This window comes from Paramisgurnus dabryanus, chromosome 21, assembly GCF_030506205.2.
Source record: "Paramisgurnus dabryanus chromosome 21, PD_genome_1.1, whole genome shotgun sequence".
Classification (NCBI taxonomy): Eukaryota; Metazoa; Chordata; class Actinopteri; order Cypriniformes; family Cobitidae; genus Paramisgurnus; species Paramisgurnus dabryanus.
In genome coordinates, this window is record NC_133357.1 from 26296737 (window position 1) to 26315349 (window position 18613).

Below are 18613 nucleotides of genomic sequence, written 5' to 3' on the forward strand. Positions count from 1 at the left end.
TTTCTTCATAATATTACTTCCAAATCTAATCCTATAAACTTTTCGGTGTTTGCTGTATCGCTATTACCGGCCTGTCAGACTGTCTTAAATAGATAAATAAGTTAATTCCTTGATTTGCGTTGTTGATTCATTTATAAATAATTCCCCCAAGGGTTTAGTTTATGCGCAAAAAGCATTAAAATGAATATGATGATTACATCTTTCTTTTGTGAAAAAATAATAAAATAAATAAGCCTACATGAAATGTCTTTCACTTAAATAATTAGCAAATTAACAAAACGAATTCAAAAGTAGCCTATAGCCTATATGAGTTTATTTTTTGTGTGACGGGCTCCAAGTTTTTTATGCAATCTCATCAGGCGTTTCATGCCATCACCGGCGCGGGTTTACGCAGGGCAGCGAGAAAAATACATTCAACTTTAAACATTTAACATTCTACTTGAGTTTTTTTGGACATCCCTTTGGAATCACTGCAATCATATCATTAATTTAAAAGGTATAAATATAAGCGCAGCGCTTATGAGTGTTAAAACACTGCTGACCGCTCAGCCGTCAATCTGCCGACCCTCACAAAGTTTCACATTAAATGTTAATATATTTGTCCAGTCATGGTCCTGTGCTTATTTCTGTCAATGTTCTGCATGAAGATCTTTAAAGGTTTCTACTTACTTCACGATTTGCGGTGCGGCCGGTCGCAGTCTTTATGTAAAACGGGCGGGTATGAAATAAATTGATGCTGATGTCGGATAACGGGTCAAGTGTTATTTTAATCGCACGGATGCGTGTTATCAAACAGGACTGTGCATGACTCGTATAAGGAAAATTATAAAATAGCCTACATGTTTATATTCTGTATTAAACCACCATGGGCGCTAAACTTGCGGTGTTAAAGGGACAGTTCACCCAAAAATGACAATTCTGTCATCATTAACTCTCCCTCATTTTGTTACAAACCTGTATAAATTTCTTTGTTCTGATAAACACAAAGCAAGATATTTTGAGGAATGTTAATACCCAAACCAAGCATGAGCCCCATTCACTTCTAGGAAAAAATAATACTATGGAAGTGAATGGGGCTCATGAATGGAAACATTCCTCAAAATATTTTTATTCATGTTCACCAGAACAAAGACATTTATACAGGTTTGTAACAACATGAGAGTGAGTAAATTATGACAGAATTTTCTTTTTTGGGTGAACTATAAATCCGATGCGGTCAAAAATTAGGGTGCACCTAACTTTTGTGCTGGTGCACCTAAGAAAAAATGTTAGGCGCACCAGTGCAACCAGTGCAAAAAGTAACAGGATCCACCTCACTTGGAAAATTGCAATATTCTGAACATTAAATAGCCATATTTATGACTGCAATGAGTAATGATGTAAACTTCTGAAACAATGACATGTGTCTAAAACATTTATGTTTCGTAGCAGATAAAAAAATTACACTGTTTATCTAATTCAAAGCTTCTTGTGATGTATAGTGTTGTGTTTCTTGAGCATCACTTAATGTTTTTGTCTTTTGTAATATACAAGTCTCTTATTCTCCTCAGGGAAAAAGATGAATCTCAACATCAGACACAATTGGAAAGGTGTCCAACTGAGTGCATTCCCCTTTAAGGAGAAAGTCCACAGATTAGCGTTACAAATGGACAAACGCTTAGGATACCGAATACTCTATAAAGTGTCTGAGCAGCTTTGAGGAATGGTTCCTGCTTGATTTTCTCTGTTTCAGAGTTAGATTTCTGCTTTAAGGTGAGGCAATGATTATGTGTTCTTTGTGCTAGGGTAGAGAGAGAAGCATTGTTTCATGGGGTTTCCCTTTCTTATATACTTCCTTTGTTCTTGTACGTTCAAGTGTTGTGTATTTAATGAGAGACAGAGAGGATAATTTTCCCCTTTTGGTGTTTGGTTGTTAACCTGGTTTTTAATACACTGTATTGGCAAAAGTTTTGGAACACCCCTCCAAATCATTGAATTCTGGTGTTCCAATCACTTCCATGGGCTCAGGTGTATAAAAATCAATCACCTAAGCATGCAGACAGCTTTTACCAACATTTGTGAAAGAATGGGTCATTCTCCGGAGCTCAGTGAATTCAAGTGTGGTACAGTGCTAGGTTGCCACCTGTGCAATAAGTTAATTTGTGACATTTTCTCACTATTGAATATTCTACAGTCAACTGTTAGTAATATTATAACAAAATGGAAGCAATTGGGAACAACATGAAGTGGTAGGCCACGTAAAATCACAAAGCGGGGTCAGCACATGCTAAGGCACACAGTGCATGAAAGTCAGCAACTCTCTGCAGAGTCAATAACTACAGACCTCCAAACTTCGTGTGGCCTTCAGATTAGACAAGCACAGTGCGTAGAGAGCTTAATGGAATGGGTTTTCAAGGCTGGGAAGCTGCATCCAAACCCTACATCACCAAAGTCAATGCAAAGCATCGGATGCAGTGGAGATGTGTTCTCTGAAGCGACGAATCTTGCTTCTCTGTCTGGCAATCCGATGGACGAGTCTGTGTTTGGCAGTTGCCAGGGGAATGGTACTTGCCTGACTGCATTCTGCCAAGTGTAAAGTTTGGTGGAGGGAGGATTATGGTGTGGGGTTGTTTTTCAGGGGTTGGGCTTGGCCCCTAAGTTCCAGTGAAACGATCTCCTAATGATTCCTCATACCAAGACATTGTGGACAATTTCATGCTCTCAACTTTGTGGAAACAGTTTGGGGATGGCCCCTTCCTGTTCCAACATGTCTGTGCACCATGCACAAAGCAAGGCCCATAAGGACATGGATGAGGGAGTTTGGTGTGGAGGAACTTGACTGGCCTCAAGCCAATAGAACATCTTTGGGATGAATTAGAGAGAAGACTACGAGCAAGGCCTTCTCTTCCAACATCATTGTCTGACCTTACAAATGTGCTTCTAGAAGAAAAGTCAAAAATTCCCATAAACCTTGTAGAAAGTCTTCCAAGAAGAGTTGAAGCTGTTGTAGCTGCAAAGGGTGGGCCAACTCAATATTAAACCCTATCAATTAAGAATGGGATGTAATTAATGTACATATAAAGACAAGTGTCCCAAAACTTTTGGCAGTATTGGGGTGGTTTCCCAGACAGGGATTAGCTTAAGCCAGAACTAGGCCTAAATTACTTAGGAAATATAACTACTTTTATTATACATGCCTTACTAAAAACGCTACTGGGGTACATTTTGAGGCAAAACAAAGGGCACTGATGTATGTTAAGATATTTAAGTGCAAGTTGTTTTCAGTTTGTACAGCTTTTATATTCATCCCTGTCTGGGAAACTGCCCTATAGTGTATGAAGGAGTTTTGTTTTAGGGGGGTCAGATTTTGGCTGCTGGGCTGTGGTGTTTGTTTGCCTTTTGAGAATGGTATTTTTGTTCTGGCCTGGTTTAACTGACAAGTTTTTAGGGTTTTATTTGATAATGTTAAACTCCTTTAATATTATTAAGTAAAAGTCCTACAGTCCTTCTTTACCCTTTATTTTTGGTTATGCGATTCTTTTGTTTTGGTTAGATTTTTTACTTAAGGCATCCTTTACGTTTATGGTTGCTTTTAGCTGAATGTTAAAAGGCTAGAGTGGGATTGTTTGTTTATATTTTTTTAGTGATAACCAACTGATTGTGTATTTTTTTTGCAGTGGGATAATCTGGGGCACTGATTGAATTGTGGGTGTTGGTCCTTTGATGGTGGAATCCTTACTTCTGTTTATACTGCATGCTGCATGGATTTTGTGATTCACTGTGTGGCATTTGTGTTTGGAGTGTTTGTGTGTGTGCTTCAATTGGTGGACAGCCACCCTGACATTATCCTGTAAAATATTTTGTTAAACTTGGGAATTACTTTTTCCCTCGATGATGGCAAGTGGTCCAGGGCCTGAGGCAGCAAAGCATGCCCAAATCATGATGTTCCTCTCACCATACTTCACTGTTGGGATAATGGGATAGTATTTTTCCCAAACAACTTTTGTTTCATCAGTCCATAAAAAAATGCCCAGTAGCACTGGGGTTTGCCAAGGTGCTCTTTTACCAACTTAAGGTTTACAGCAATGTTTTTCGTGAGAGCAGCAGCTTCCTCCGTGGTGTTCTGCCATACACACCATGCCAGTTGAAAGACTTACATATGGTAGACTCATGAACAGAAATGTGTGGCAGTTCCAATGATGTCTTCAAGCCTTTAGCTGTTCCTTGTTGGTTCTTCTTCACTTTATTGAGTATTCTGCATTGTGCCTTAGGAGTCATCTTCTAGGAAGGGTAACTATAGGTTTAAACGCTCTCCATTTATAGAAACTTTGTCTAACTGTAGACTGATTAGGTCTAAAAATTTTGAGATTGTTTTGTATCCCTTTTTAGCCTTACGGAGTGTAACAACTCTTGATTGGTTACCTTTAGAGAGACATGGTTAATAAGAGCTGATGCTTCTTAAAGGCGCTCTAAGGGAATCTGTGTGACATCACTTCTTGTTGACGTTCGAAGGGTTGTCAAACTAAACTGAGCGTAGCTACTCCTCCCCTCCACTCCCACTCTTTTCTGTGGTTTCTGAATGAGCCATGAATGCGCCCAACCCCCACTCCCAAATCCTTCTTGTCGTTTATTGGCTGGAACACTTTGTTATGTTTCGTGGTGTTAGGTTTGACCACTTTATTTTTGTTGCAGTTTGTGGAGCCTGAGCTGTCAAAAGAGACCGTGTTTTTTACAGTGTGTTCAGGAGACAGGCAGCTAGCAGATAGTGAGGAGATGTTTACTGTATGAAACAAAAAATGTTTTATGGCTTAAAACCTTTGAGGACAGCAATCTTAGATCTCAGCAATCAATCAAGAGTTGCACTAAACCACACCTTCCACTTACATTTTCCTAAAACCCTGTGAATGTTAAATGGGTGATTTCAAATTCATTTTTTGTGTGTTGTCAGCTTAGGCACATTGTGTTTGTCTATTGTTGTGACCTATATTAGGATCAGCTCACATTTTATGGCAAATCATTGCAGAAACCAGTTTATTCCTAGGGATCACATACTTTTTCTTGCCAATGATGAGTAGAAGGGTAGAAAGATTAGCTAAATTTGGGTCATTATTAATACATTCAAATTGTAGTTATTTTATGTAAACATGGCATTTTACCATGTGGTAAATTGTACCAAACTGTGGTGGGGACCCTGTGGTGTTCCAGAGCTACAAGATAACCATGCTGAACATTTCACATTTGATGAACCTACAGAAGTAACAAAGTCTTCAAAACAAGTCTACAATACTATAAATGTGCTTAAATTTGATCCAGACTGCTAGTTCCTGTTTTGAAAAGTGGTATGAAAACATGATTAGTATGGGTTTTGTGGACTTATATCACTCTTTCCAAAAATCAAGCATTTTTCTCTCAAAAATGTACATACATGTTGCTCACATATTATTGTAGCTCAGTTTGTGCTGAACACAGGGTTGAGACTTTTGCCATTATTATGTTTTTAGGCAACTGAAAAAAGCACACATTTCAGTGCAGGTCAAAACTACTCGAGGAGGCCAATAAACTTAAAGACCCCAGAGGGTTAAGTTCAGTCTGTTCATAGTCTGGGATAACTTATGTATCACTTTGCTTCACTTCAACTAGTTGGAATACAGTGTTAGTCCCAACTTGTGTTTGACAATGTGTGTTGCAAGTCATTGTGTATGAACAGTAAACATGGCTTCTTCAATGAGCCAGTGCTTTCATATACTTCAGCAAACATCTGCCGCCAGACTGCTGCCTCGGCTCCTTCTCCAACAGTATGATCGCACACAGATGATTATTCTCTTTGGCTTTTTTCCCATTCTGACCTCACATGCAGAGTGTAATGTTCAATCACAGTATTCCAAAAGGAAGTGTGAGGTGGGATGCTCTTGTGTGAACTCTTGGATGATCTTTTAGCAGTTTTGTAATTTATGTGTACTTTTATGGTTGAAGCTGAGAGTCCTTCAGCTTTAAAAACTCTCTTATTATATTCCGTGTGCAGAATGTGTATTGTATGCATGTGGTAACTTTGTTCATTCAAAAAAAATATTCTGTCAACATTTACTTACCATAATACAGATCAATTTTTGTATCAACACATAAACACAGCAGTCACTTTATTAGGAACATTTTGCTTAACTTGTAGTGGCACAGATAAAAGTGCTGGAAACATTCCTTTAAGATTTTGTTCCATACTGACATGACTGCATCACACAGTTGCTGCATATAAATGATGGGAATCTCCTGTTTAAAGCTGCTCTGCAGGACTGAGATCTGATGTTGGTGGCCACCACCATGTCATGTTTAAAAGCCCAGTTTGAAATGATTATAGAATGTTATCTTACTATAACCGTGACAAGATTGGGCACAAGATTGCCAGGATGGATTCAGACTATCATTTGAAGGTCACAGCAAAAATTGACACTCGTCAGACCAAGCAATGCTTTCCAGTCTTCTGTGGTCCAATATTGGTGAGTTTGTGCCTAATGTTGTCTCACCTTCCTGTTTGTAACTGAAAGGAGTAGCATCTGGTGTGGTGATCTGCTAGGGTAACCTATCTGCTTTAAGGTTTGATGCTGTGTACTTCGAAAGATATTTGAGTTATCGTCACGACTCATTTTGGTTCGGTTTGCTTTTCCACTGCAGTTTAGTAACGCTTCAAAGCAAGTAGGATTAAAGCCTTATCATTACAGTTGCGCCACTCCTACTACAGTGACATTTTCGTAAACGTGATACAATCAAACACACAACACAGGAACAATGCAGCATGTCGATGCAATGGTCTTATTCACTCTCAGCATGTGGATGTTTTCACTGCAAAAATATCAAGAGTTTGGGAACTCATACAACAAAGCGAAGATGGTGACATCACTTGGTTTGCTCAACAGTGCACAGAGGTAAACAAATCTAGCAATGACGCTGGTAGTGATGATTCTCTCTGACCAATCAAGGCCGAAGTGTAACGCATAAGTGAGGGTCCAAATAAAGCTCTGTCATCAGAAGCGTATGCGCACTGCAGCATTTTTCAAACTCTGTGTACATTGTACACGTATGAAGCGCATGTGTCTACAAAATCATGTATTATGTAGCTCAGAAGATGCATTGCTTGTCGTCACATGGATCAAAGATCTGTCTACACGTATGACGTCAAATAAACTGTACAAGACTGTGTGTTCCCTTGTGCGCATTCACGTAAAAAACAAACTCTGGGCTTCAGTGATCGGTAGTGTAAACACATCACATTTAGTATCGCTTGGGATCGGAATTAACTCTTTCACCGCTATTGACGAGATATCTCGTCAATTAAGAGAAAACACTTCCCCGCCAATGACGAGATTTTCCGTCTTTCCGCAATACCGCTATTGTCCGCCCTTCCGCAACTTTTTAAACCCGGAAGTATTGCCCTATGGCAAGCTGCATGTCCGTGTCTGTTTTAAAGATCGCTCTGAATGGGATCTCTATGAAAAGTCTGTCACAAAAATGGAATTATCTCTGCTTTTTGCTCAAAATGTGGTGTTTTTGCAGAAACCTACCCATATTCAAAAGCTGATTACAAAAGAACCACTGAAGGTAGGATGAAACTTTTTTTTTTTTTGAAAGCAGAGGGTCTGTTCTTTCATTTGGTATGTTGTATATTTAAAGAAGAACATTTTCTGGAAGGCATTAAACTTTGGTGAAAATCATGAAAAACGCTGGCGCTGGCTGGCAACTTTTTTTAAAAAACGCTGGCGTTGAAAGAGTTAAGGTGGTACAGTACAACAAAAAATACCAAGTACTAAGTACTGTACATAGTGGAAAACCCCCAAAAAAGTGCCAATATTCACATGAACTCTGATATATACTCTAACTAGGACCCCTGTGTTACTGCTGTGCTTTGAAAATATCACATGATATAGGTAGATGTGTATGCAGAAAACATAATTTTCATTTATAGCTTTTTATAATTTTTTCGAGCATTAAATGTTTCTGGAAATTTTTTCTAGAATGTTTGATCACTGATAAACAATAAAAGAAACATAATATCAACCTTTTAAACAGTTTAAAGACACATGATGTAGTGCCGTGAGATTAACATGATGGATTTGACTGGACAGATCATTGATCATTGGCCAGTTAGTGCATCTGACCAGTGCACTAATCACATGTACATTGGTTGAACAAGATTACATTTGATAAGTGTTTTACTTTTAAATGACTGAACACGACGGGATGGTGAATATTTTGCCAAGCATGACAAAGCAAATGTGCAAACTAACTCTGAATATGGTTTGCGTCTTAATGAGGAAAAGCTCATTGGAATCAAGTTCCAGCAATCTTCCATATTCTTGCCATATGAAGTTTTAAATATAGTGTGTTTGTGTGTGTGATACATACTGGATTGATTTTCGACATCAGATGAATGTGAGAAGTCAGTAAGTGGAGCACAACACACAGACTCATCATTCATAATTTTCTGTGCATTCTCGTTCTCTTCACATGTTGGAGTCTCACTGATCTTCACCTTGAAAAGCTTTGCAAGAAATGACCGTTTCGGGATCTGAAATGTGAAAAAACATAAGAATGAACTGGGGTACACAGCTAATGCAATGAATACTATTTAGACGGGATGTAACGGTAAACAGAAGTCACAGTTCGTTGTGTACCTCGGCTCATGGGTCATGGTTCGGTACAAAAGAAAAAAGCATCAGATACCAAATGCATGGATCTGTTCTTTTAGTAATAATATAAATACAAAAGATTTCCTGCCTTCCTCAAATGCACCGATTTTGTACAAAACTCATCGATTTGAAAGCTCTGTGTTCTTGATTTGCCAGTTAATCTGTACGTTGTGATTGGCCGGAATACCACATCAATCTGAATACGTCAAAAATCCCAGGAAGTAAACTGTTGCCTACAATTCGTGTGTTTGTTGTAGTCCAAGAAAATAGATTAACATGTACTGATATACACTTACACACCAAAGGAAATGTCGCTTGTGTATCTGTTTAAAACACAGATGAAGCTTGCGAGTGAACCAATGAAGAATTGTTTTAGCAACCCAGTTTAAAAATCTACATGATGACTGCTGTGCTCCGCAACAGCGCCCATGCATATTTTAATGTTCCGGTAAGATTTTTGTCAAAGGTTTAATAGACAGACAAATCACTATAATTGGGTGCTTGAATCAAGATTGTGATTTTTTTTTACAATTACCATGCCGCCCTAATGTATATCCTCAGTGTAATCTGTCGACATATAAGCTCAAGGAGTTACAGCTTCATATAGTGTTCAAAGGTAAAAGATACTTACCGCAATTAACGGTTTGGTAGGTGCAACGGCAGGTTTTGTCTCGGTTTTGGATTCAGAGAGACCCTTCATGGCCGTGGCTGCATGCTGCACAATACACTGATGACCACAGTACACAGACTCTGGCAGAGCGTTATTACTGCAGCCCGGACCAATACATTTAGGAGCATCCTCCACCACCTCCTCCAACATGCTAATCTCCTCTTTCACCTCATTCTCCACAGACCTCGGCTCCTCCATAACCTCCTCCTGAGAGAGAATGCAGATACATTTAATGGTTAACTGCACGTATGTAGTTGTAGAGTTGCATGATAGTCACTTGATACAGCGTTCAAACACACAGCAAGTATAATACCAGCATGCGATAATACCATTATTCTTACCATCGCTGCTTAGCACCCATCGACTGATGCACTGAAATGTAATTATTCACGGCTCATTGCGGTTGAAATGAATTTTAAGACTGAAACTGCTATCTAATTAGTGCTGCACAATTAATCGCATCGCAATCGCGATGTCAGCCTGTGCGATTAAATGACAGCAAAATGTTGCAATTATATTAAATAAATAAATGTGTGGACTTGTTAACACAAACTTTCTGATAACAGTTTGATGATTTTTCTTGCGGTTTAAAAAAAGAAAGAAAAACGAACAAAAAAGGCAGTGCACGTGTGGCATGCACGTGTGTGGCGTGCGTTGTCACTTGTGTGTGCGCAGCGCGGAAATACCAGAGCGAAGATGGATGCAGAGGAGATTGACAGGGATCTGGTAGCTGAAAAAAAAACTCTACGTCTGTTGTATGGCGGTATTTTTGATTTAGGATTAATGACACTGAGCAGTTGCTACATCACGTGGCAATACGAATACATTTCTAGTTATACAAATACACATTTTAGAATTATCCCTAAACTTTGTGTGGACTTTCCTTAAAACCCATCAAGTTGACTCACAATACCATTTACTATAATCGCAATTGCACATCGCAATATTAGCACCAATAACCGCAATGGGAAAAATGACCCAAATCGTGCAACCCTATATCTAATAAATTGCAAAAGGTAAAAATTTGTAAAAAAAAAAAAGTGTTTAAGAACAGTCTTATGGTACATTCAGATGGGGCGAAAGCATTAACTCTTGATGGAAGGCTTGTCTGAAGGGTGGCCAATCACAGTGACCGCAACACATGCCTCAGTCTTGTATAAACATAAATGGCTAAATAAAAGTTTTTGGAATAAGGTGATCTGATTGGCTGACGCACCATTGATGAGATATATATATATATATATATATATATATATATATATATATATATATATATATATATATATATATATATATATATATATATATATATATATATACACTGCTCACAAAAGGGAACAGTAAAATTGCATCCTAGATCTGAATGAATGAAATAATCTTATTAAATACTTTTGTCTTTACATAGTTGAAAGTGCTGACAACAAAAATCACACAAAAATTATCAATGGAAATCTAATTTATCAACCCATGGAGGTCTGGATTTGGAGTCACACTCAAAATCAAAGTGGAAAACCACACTACAGGCTTATCCCACTGATGTAATGTCCTTAAAACAAGTCAAAGTCAACCCAGTAACTTGGTTTGGGTAACCCTTCTCTGCAAGTATGTGAAAAAATAGATATTAATTGAAATCTGGCTCCCCTTGTGATGTCAGAAGGGGGTCTTATTATAATAATACCACCCCTTAATCTGCACTATCCAACCACGGCACTGCAATTTTTAATTTGCATTTTAAAGGACACACCTAAAAACAAGCTATGCAATTTTAACATGTTTTAATAAATTATCTAGGTGGTACTTTGAGCTAGAACTTGATATATGTACTCTCATATACACACTCAAATATTTATATGACATCTTTAAAAAGTCTTGTGAAATGTCTCCTTAAATATAGTGCTTCAGCTTAAAATAAAATTAATATCATATTTGGTGTAATACAATGTATTCGCGTGGTTTAAAATTCAGAAAACACATAGTTTTATAGTTTTCAGATGCTGTACTTTATTGTTGCTTCTCTATGACCTGCCTCCCTGAAACACATTGACTTTATACAAACTCATCGTTCTGAAGAGAGAAAGAACAAAAGAAAGAACGAACGAAAGAATAGAAAAAAATTAACAATTGTGAAAAGCGCTATATAAATAAAATTGAATTGAATTGAATAAAAAGAAAGAACAAAAAAAGAACGAACAAAAGAGGAACACTGTAATTTTTTTTTAATGTGTTGTTTAATGAAATGTTCAATTAATGTAAACGCTTCATAATGTGTATTTTTATTATCAGTGCTATTATTCTTTTAGCTACTAAGTACTTAGTGGATTCACTCTGCATTTAACCACATGGTCGACTTTTCTGAGACTCTGCACTAGTATACATGACTGTTTATCTCTTATTAGAAGCATGAACATTAGGCTTAATCATTTATTAAGATTGTTAATACATTAAAAACGACCAATGCAAACTCCCTTTTAAATAATTAATGAGATGCTTCTGTGTGCAATAACCAGTCAGGCCTCAAAGTGTTGTCATAACCAACCGCAAAACAATGTTGAATTGTCGATTGCCGATTTGATGAACTATCCCTTTAACTCTTTCACCGCCAGCATTTTAAAAAAAGTTGCCAGCCAGCGCCAGCGTTTTTCATGATTTTCACCAAAGTTTAATGCCTTCCAGAAAATGTTCTTCTTTAAATATATAAACATACAATATACCAAATGAAAGAACAGACCCTCTGCTTTCAAGCAAAAAAACCCGTTTCATCCTACCTTTAGTGGTCCTTTTGCAATCAGCTTTTGAATATGGGTAGGTTTTTACAAAAACACCATATTTTGAGCAAAAAGCAGAGATAATTCCATTTTTATGACGGACTTTTCATAGAGATTATATTCAGAGCGATCTTTAAAACAGACACGGACATGCAGCAGCTTGCCATAGGGCAATACTTCCGGTTTTAAAAAGTTGCGGAAGGTGGATAATAGCGGTATTGCGGAAAGACGGAAAATCTCGTCATTGGCGGGGAAGTGTTTTCTCTTAATTGACGAGATATCTTGTCAATGGCGGGGAAAGAGTTAATAATATAATCTACATAACTATATTATCAGTGGTGTATAAAGACCTTACATACCAAACTGTATTGTTTTTATTACCTTAGAATAAGACGTTTTTTTAATCGACATACACCACAGGTATCCTTAAATTTTTCTATAGTAACCCTAAACGGACAAACTGATCTATACAGCGTGTTTCGTCTCCATGTTGTCTAGAGGGGTGAGCTGTGCATTGGATGCAATTTACAATCCCACCACTAGAGGCTGCTACAAGTACCACATTGCACCTTTAATTCACCTAAATGGCATATTTATTGGAATCTCATTTTGTGCTTTGCACAAGGATGAATAAAGCATGAACTTTATGCTGGTTTGAGCAACTCTTAAAAAATAACTGGCAGATTTTTTTCCATATTAGGGTCTAAAGTTTAGTCACATTTCTGTATTCCACATTTATTCTTATAAATTATAGGGAACAAAAGACAAAACCAATGTTTTTACCGCAGAAAATGTGCTGATTTTGTTAGCATTTTTGATTTTCCTGATGACATTCTGGTCCTCTGAACATGTGGAGCAGATGTAAAGTTCTCCGTTCTTCTGCAAGAGATGAACATCAGACTCACTGATGCCGACACAGTCACCGTGAAACCACTTCCGGCAGGTATCACAGCAGAACATTAACCTGACGAATAAAGACATACTAACAATATAATCCTAAAACTGTTTGCAATACCATTTTAATTAAAGGAGGTCTCATTAAAGAGTGGATAAACACTTGATTTATCTTCACACATTTGAAGCCATTTGTACATTAAATGGTAGGGTTATATTAGGGGAAAAAAAAAAATCACAATATGTGCAACTAAAAAAAATTAGTTGCACATAAAAAGCTCAAACTCATTTATTACCAAGTAGAACTGGTGCTCCCACAACTACATCATCCTGACGAATTAAAGTTTCAACAGTTAAACTTTGATCCCACATTTTTTGCCACACACTTATGTTTGGCACTCTTCCTATCTTTAAACAAGCTTTCATGCTTAAAATGTGTAGATTCATGGGGCCCTTTAAAATCTATTCAATTTTATTTGTTTTTAACTTTTTTTGTCTGTTTTACCAAATCCCATATTTTTTCTTTATTTCTGGATTCCCTTTTTCTTTAATGGTAAATTTCATTTTACTTATCAAAACGCATGTTTAATAAACTGAAACTGTAAAAATGTATCTCTTCCATAGTAATCAAATAAAAAAAAAATCATCAAAACACTGCTTGCTTAATTAAGTGCTTCATTACAAAAATTAAGAGTGTGATATATTCCTTAAGAAAAACAAATATTTTTAAAATCATAATTATTACTACTATTTTAGAAGTATATTTAACTATACAATAGTTCTGTCAACTTCAATAAATATGTTACTCAACCAGAATGAGCCTTTTGACGACGGGTTTGCCGCTGCTCCAGATGTGTTAATGTGTGTTTGCCGCTAAGCCGTATATTCATAGACTTTCAGGTTTTCAATTAAAAAGGTGTTGCATATAAGCTGCAATTCATATTAATTTGTACAACCACGTCCGTACATTTTTGTACTAGTATTTGCCTTTGCCCCTGTGACGGTTAGGGGCAGGGATAGGGTTTTGTTTAATCATACATTTTTACCCTCCCTAACCCATACCCTAATTGTTAGTTTATTATGCAATTATTGAAGCTTATTACCAAGAGGTCGAGTAAACTAGAGATGCACCAATTGACTGGCCATAAATAAGAACTGGACAGATTTTCCTCCATAACATTTTAATGGCAACTGGCTGGTTTTGAGTTTTAATTTCGGCTGATTGTTTTTTATGGACACAAAGCTGTAATATGAATGCTTCTCTGAAGGGAACCGTCTCTACGAAAGTCTCGGTGGAGTTTTCTTTTCATCTTATCGCAGTATAATGTCTGGAAAATAGCTGTTTATGAGCAAACACTGGTTTGTTTTAGAGCTGAAACAACTAATCAATAAAAAAAACCCTTTCTCTCAAATGTGAAATCTATAAATCGCAAATAATCTTGAACTTGTGCGCAGCTGTCAGTTTCAGTGTTCCAAATTATTATGCACATGCCATTTTCCAATACAGTCAGTAAGTTTACAAATTTTATTTTACCCTCAACAGTTATATGACATTGTGGATATTATTTTATTTAAATGAAATAAATGTCAAAAGATACTTTAATGCTTTGAAAAATATTCTGTTCCAAATTATTATTAAGAATGGACTTTAACCAAATTTATAATGATTTAATGGATTATAATGATCCAAAACAGATATCTGTCAAATGTGCTGCATGGACACAAAACAAACATGTTCCAAAAACAAACACAATGTAAAATAAATAATGTATTTAAACAAGTTACATAATAATATATGAGCATATCTTTGACATGACTTTAAAGGGATCGTCGATGCTGCCACGCCCCCATGTCACGTCCGATCGGCTTGCAAAGCGGGGGAAAATAAACCTCTCAGAGGTGCCTTTAAAAACATCGATCCAGCGGAACGCAATTTATATTTTAAACACAAGGGATGTATTGCTACAACTCCTTGAAATGCATATCATAAACAGGATTACTACCTAGTGATCTGACTTCGCTCTCGAGAGAGCCGCCTAGATGCGGCGGGTTATATTTTAAGCAAAAGGGATAGTTTGCCTCAGCTTGCATGAAATGCATAAAACTAAACAAATACGTAAGGATTACTACTTTAGTTTGTTTAGACTTCGGATAGATGCGAGACCGCGTGCACGTGCGACAGAGAGAACTATAGCACTGCCATTTAGTGCAGAGAGAAAAAAAATACTTTACAGCACAATTGAGTTTCAATTACAACAAACATCAGTGTGATTAGTGTTTGCACTTCATCCACTCATTTGCATTAAAGGACACACCCCAAAACAGCACACTTTTGCTCAGGCCTACAAAGTGGTAGGGATGCACAGATACCACTTTTTTGGAATACGAGTACGAGTACTTGCATTTCAGTACTTGCCAATACGGATACCGTGTACTTAATAAAAAACATGATTTAAATGTACAGGTAACAGCTTTAGTCATATAATTTAACAAAAAAACAAAGGACTAGTTTTCCAGTTTGTTGTAAACTCTGCCTCTTTGAACAACACAAGAGGCATTAACCCCTTACACGCCGCTCAAACATAGACATTTCTCAGACCGTGGTATCGATCCATGGTATCGGGGGACTTTTAACGAGTACTTTAGAAAATGTGGTATAGAGGCCGATACCAGTATCGGTATCGGTGCATCCCTACAAAGTGGAAATTTAAACATGCTATAATTAATTATCTGTCGGGTATTTTGAGCTAAAATTCACTAACGCACTCTGGGGACACCAACTATTTATTTTACACCTTAAAAAAACTCTCATAATATATATGACCTCTTTAAATAGAATAACGTTCACACTGTCATATAAGTGTTGAGGGTAAAATTTCAAAACTTACTGACTGACTGTATTGGAAAATAAACAAATATGGCATAATAATTTGGAACGTGGTGTAAACAATGCCTAATTAATGTCATATTATATATAGGGATGCACCGATACCACTTTTTCCATCTCCGATCCGATTCCGATACCCGAATTCTGAGTATCGGCCGATTCCGATACCTGCCGATCCGATACTACTGTATTTTTCTTGAACAATTTAAATTACACACAGACGCACGCACGCACGCACGCACGCACGCACACACTATATAAATGTTTATAGTGCTTTCTGCTAAATCTAGCATAATATCATTATATTATATAATTATAATTTTAAATGTAAAAACCAATAATTTAAAATGATTTACAAGTTACAAGAACATTAGTAATTATTAACCATGGCAGTGTTTAGGAGAAAATAAATAGGCACGTTTGATCAAAGTATGCTAAATATATTTTCCTTAATTGCGCAAAAAAAAGTCACAGTAAAAAAGCTTTAGTGTGCAGATGGTTATTTTGGGAATTATGCACTTAACGGGACCTTTTATGCACATTTCGGGTGCAGAATTGATGCGCCTAAATCATAGTGAGTGCGTCTAAATCAGAGGTCCCCAATCACCGGGTCGCGACCCAGTACCGGGTCGTAGACAAGTTGCCACCGGGTCGCAAGAACGTCCTGAAAAAATAGCTACGTAATAACTTAATCGGGTATTTTTAACTTTAAGAGCCGACTTGAAATAACATAAATCATTTCCACTTTTGTACAGAGCCGCACTTTCTTTTTTTCGTGGTCTCTCTTTATCTCTACCAGCGCAGGGGCAATCACATTGCTGTCAGAGTTTGAGCATACAGTACTTCTAAAACACAATCAATGAAAGTATTTCAGAGGTATGAATTAATGAATCATTTGCAAATATACGTCGCAAATCATGTAAATATGCGGAGACGTTCAACTGTGTGACATTGCAAATGACTGAAGTAATTATTTTATTCTTCTGTAAAACAACTTCAGAATTATCCAGCGATCGTGGCACCATGATCAAAATAAACTCTTTTATTGGGGTAATAATATTTCAACGGCTACACTTTTAACGTAGGTTTAAAAGGAAACTGTGTCAATCATCATTAAAAGCATATGGTAAACGGGAGTCTCCGCGCCCAGCCGCAATTCTTCTGGCATCTCTCCTCTTTCGCTGCATTTTTCTTCCGTTCTGTTACTTGAACTTGGGGCTTGAGCCTGACCAAGATTCGAGCTGACTTTCGTGAACAGCAAGCCAAGTTCGTTTACCGTTAATTATTAAGACTAAATGGGCAGGCAAACTGAAACAATGAAAGTAAAAAAACTATCCGCCAAAATATGGTTTTACATGTCTGTAGAAAATATACTATAAATAAAGCAATTATTAATTTTCCCAATGCATGGTTGTTTGATCTTTCTTCCGTTTAAAATGTTATACATTTTGCAAAGGAGGATTTTCAGCCCTTTGTCTGAACAGCAACTCAGCACCCCCCCCCAAACCTCAACCCCCGGTCCGCAAACTTTTTTTAAAGCTGAAACCGGTCCGCGGTGTAAAAAAGGTTGGGGACCCCTGGTCTAAATCATACTGCGCTTCCTGGGTGCAGCATTGATGCTCTAGAAGAATCCTCACATGGGAATCCTCGCTCCGCAATGGAAAGTTACGTTCATAACTATTAAAACACAAAGAGATTAGATGCATCGTGTGCTCAGCACATACTGAATTGCATCCAATCAACAGTTTGCGGAGACTTTATAAAATCAGATCTTTAAAACAGCCTACAGTTATTGAGTGTGTTCGTGTGTTGAATGACGCGTTTCATCCGTCCACTTCAACTGTGCATTAACTCAGCACATACTGAATTGCATCCATCCAACAGCTTCCTGAGACTTTATAAAATCAGATCTTTAATAAAGCCTAAGGCTACAGTTATCTTGTGTGTGCGTGTGTTGAATGACGCGTTTTTATCCGTCCGCTTCACCAGTGGATTGACTCAGTTTGCAAGTAAGTTACAGCGTTTCTGTGAACATTAATATCTTAAATGTGCATTTGTTCCTTCACATGAAGCTATTGAGTGTAAGATGACTTTGATTATAGTGCATAAAAATGCTTATGGTGCTTTTATAATACTTTTACGTTTACGTAATACGTTTTAATCGCTTGTCAGTGACAACCATGGGTAACGTGCAGTATCGGAATTGGATCTGTCCTGTTAGTCCGATATCCGATCCAGCAAAAAAGGCCGGATCGGCCCCGATACCGATCCAGAATATCGGATCGGTGCATCCCTAATTATATACGTATAAAAAAAAGCGCTTGTCAATGTTTAAACCCTTTTCGAGCAACAAGAATGGCTTAAATTTCCAAAAACCTGCAGCAATCAGACAAGCAAAAGTGCGTACGTCTGCTCAGTCCCTGACGTGGTGCTAAATACTTTTTCACATCAAAGAAAGTTTTTATAAATATGGACTTTGCAGTGGATTTTTGCATACACACACTTTACGATCAAATCTGTCCGTACGCACACTTTATAAATGAGGCCCTGAACACTTGTAAGTTGTCTTTTAGCTGGCATCTGCAACGTAGCATTTTGCAATCCAGGTGTGCTTTGGATAATTTTAGCCAGACAAATTTGTTGTTTTGTAAAAGGCTTTTAACGGATACAACTAATTGTAAAGTTGACATGTTTTAAAACAAAGGTACACAATGTTCATTTTACTAACAAATAGCCTGGC

The 18613-nt window shown here is 37.3% G+C and overlaps 1 protein-coding gene across 3 annotated transcripts in view; it reads right to left on the reverse strand.

The window, feature by feature from the left end:
* The window catches only part of LOC135775873 (death-inducer obliterator 1), a 53550-nt gene that overhangs the window by 25317 nt on the left and 9620 nt on the right, over positions 1-18613 (reverse strand). For all 3 annotated transcript variants that reach the window (XM_065286431.2, XM_065286432.2, XM_065286430.2), the window contains exons 4-6: positions 12876-13056; positions 9289-9534; positions 8374-8536 (exon numbers count right to left, since the gene is read on the reverse strand). In XM_065286431.2, the coding sequence (XP_065142503.1) occupies positions 8374-8536; positions 9289-9534; positions 12876-13056 (590 nt within the window). The remainder of the gene's footprint in view (positions 1-8373; positions 8537-9288; positions 9535-12875; positions 13057-18613) is intronic.